At 39.0% G+C, this 2877-nt stretch overlaps 1 protein-coding gene across 1 annotated transcript in view; it reads left to right on the plus strand.

Annotated features, from left to right (window-relative positions):
* Nucleotides 1–2877, plus strand: part of MCTS1 (MCTS1, re-initiation and release factor) — a 9745-nt gene that overhangs the window by 2113 nt on the left and 4755 nt on the right. The window contains exons 2-4 of the mRNA XM_017743096.1: nt 401–635; nt 1349–1446; nt 2518–2651. Coding sequence (XP_017598585.1) covers nt 401–635; nt 1349–1446; nt 2518–2651 — 467 coding nt within the window. The remainder of the gene's footprint in view (nt 1–400; nt 636–1348; nt 1447–2517; nt 2652–2877) is intronic.

A 2877-nucleotide genomic window follows, 5' to 3' on the forward strand; every position in this document is an offset into this window, starting at 1 on the left:
AGCGCCGCCCGCAGCCCTCGGCTTTGCCTTGGGCACTCGCTCGTTAAGTGGAGCTGAGTCATTAACTTGCCCGAACTTCGGGTGGTAGAAAGCGCCGTTCGTACTTACGTGGTGGAGGTGAAGGATTCGCATCGGAACAGGACTGTGGGTGTTTGTGTTACCAGCAAAGTAGTCTTGGCGCTCAGTGAAATAGCATTGTGTGCCGGGGCTTATCTGTAAGACTAAACACGTGTTTTGTGGCCATACAAAAAGTTTAAGGATGAAGACAGGCTACTAAGGGGGGACCCCCTGCCTTCCCCCACCCCAGTGTTCCCAGGGGACAAATTTAAGCCTCATGAAATCCTGCATTTGAAAGTTGGACAGTCGGTCTGCTGTTAAACTTTTATAGTGAATTTATAAGCATTTCTGAAGACAGCTGCTGAGAAATCCATATTTTGTGCATCAAATTGTGCATTTCTAAAATACTGTCGCTGCCTTGACAGATTTGATGAAAAGGAGAATGTATCAAACTGCATTCAGCTGAAGACTTCAGTTATTAAAGGTATCAAGAATCAACTGATAGACCAATTTCCTGTTATTGAACCATGGCTAAACCAAATCATGCCAAAGAAAGACCCAGTCAAAATAGTAAGATGGTAAGTATCTTTTCTCTTAAATTTTGCTTTCAAGGTGCTAGGATTGCTTCCTTTGTGCATTTACTTTGTACAGTAGATAAACCTACCACTTTTGAAAGGCATCTGTCATTTCTTAATAGCTGATAGTCCATGTTATGGCCGAACTAGAAAGTTGGCATGTGCTCATTGTGCTTTAAAGGCACGTGCTAGTAGGATGCATGAGGAACTTAAAAATGCTGCGTAGTAGTTAATGTGCAGTGTATTCAGGGTCTCTCCAAGGATCAGCCTGTTGTTGAAGGGAAGCATTCAGCTTTATGGACATGGAAGCTCACAATTGTTTCGATTCCCGTCAGTAACATTTTGTATTGGTTTTGGGCTTCCATACATTATCTTGAGTATCTTCTCTTTTTCTAAATAGAGGGTAGTACATTTTTGCTGAGTTCTTGTCCTCATTCACTCTTTGTATTGCATTCAAAAAGCAACACTGAAGAAATGCAGTTTGTGTATTTTGTCTGTTGGTTTCTTTTTTATCAAAGGGGAAAGAAGTGAACAGGAGAACACTGCTGAAGAACAACTCATACAAAAAGATAATATTTTTAGTTTTAAATTTTGTTGCTAATTGACTTTTTATTCTCAGGTGCTAAGACAGACTAGACTCCATAAAGTAAAATATTGTATTTAAATTATAGAAGGGTTAAGTAGCTCTTGCAATTTTTTTTTTTTTAATCTTGCAGTCATGAACATATAGAAATTCTCACTGTGAATGGGGAGTTGCTGTTCTTCAGGCAAAGAGAAGGGATTTTTTACCCGACGCTAAGGTTGCTTCACAAATGTAAGTTTCCTGAGGGTGGTAGTGCTGAGAAGAGAAGGGTGACAGTGTGATTCCACAGGATGTCTGTAGAACTAAATGAAAAAGAGCTTCCATTGCATGTATTCTATGCATATGTATATTCCAGAATAGGTCTTAAAGATACAGCATACTTTCTTAACTGGAATTTATTAATTTTCTATTTCACATGTCTGTGTGAACTGTGTCCATTCTATATGTTAAGCAATCTGAACTTGGATAAGTAAGAATGAAACTGTGCAAAGCTCTTTAAAAAAATCTTGAGAGGTTCCCCTAGGACAGAGATACAAATTTGCTATTGTTGGTCCCTATCTTTTTTCTTTCAAGTCTTGTTGTTATATGAATACTTGTAAGTTCTTACTAGAAAAATATTCCGTCTTCCTGAGTTTAATGATGTAATGTATATCTGTCTCCTGTAGGAACTTATGCTGCATGCTTTTTACTTTTTACAATTTGCTCTTGCATTTTTTTTCTTGCTGTTCTGCTTGATTGTGTCACTCTGTTTTGGATCCCAAAAAACATTATTCAGTCAGATCTCAGTGTTGGAAATACTTCAAGAGGGTGTCTGCACTTGAAGGATGGCTTGGAGAGCTGACAGCTTTCATGAATTTTGTCCGTGTTTGCCTTTTTTGTTCTGTTAATGTTAAACTGTTTTTCCTTCATTTGGAGTAATTTGTAAGAGTACATGGAGTTTGAAGGGATTTAAGACCCCTTGGTTTTACGATCACCTGGGTGGTTGTTTTCCCTAGCGGAAAATTGTTGCTCAGTCTATGGGTCTTTGAGTGTGCAGGAGTCATTGCCTGAAGTGCTGGATTACCTTTGGTTCTCAAATGAAAGATGTAGTCTGGGAGGACGGTACCTGTGTCCTTTTGGGTCAGTATTTGTGTCCTTTTGGGGTGGTACCGCCCAGCAGGAACTCTGGTAATTGTTTCTCAAACTTCCTACCCTTGCAGCACACTCTATATCTTATTGCCCCATTTAAACTGACTTGATAATGAGCTATTCATGTTGTCATGGTGCTGTATTAATTGCAATGCTGTATCTTTCCCCTCCTAGACCCATTTATTCTCCCGCATCAGCAGGTTGATAAAGGTGCCATTAAATTTGTCCTGAGTGGAGCTAATATAATGTGCCCTGGCCTGACGTCTCCTGGAGCAAAGCTTTACCCTGCTGCTGTTGACACTGTCGTTGTATCCTTCTTAACTATGAATTATTGCTTACTGTGAGATGAGTTAAATTTCTGTTCTTGTGTTCTCAGTTGATCATTATCTGTATTACTTTGGATTTTAATTGGATTTCATGAAATGACTAGTAATCAGAAAGGAGCTGTAGAGGTTTAGATATTGCTTGGCAAGGTTAAAATTGTTCATATTTTTTCACTTACTGTATGTTCCAAACCAAATAACTATTCCTGCT

The sequence above is a fragment of the Corvus brachyrhynchos genome, unplaced genomic scaffold (genome assembly GCF_000691975.1).
Source record: "Corvus brachyrhynchos isolate BGI_N302 unplaced genomic scaffold, ASM69197v1 scaffold398, whole genome shotgun sequence".
Lineage (NCBI taxonomy): Eukaryota > Metazoa > Chordata > Aves > Passeriformes > Corvidae > Corvus > Corvus brachyrhynchos.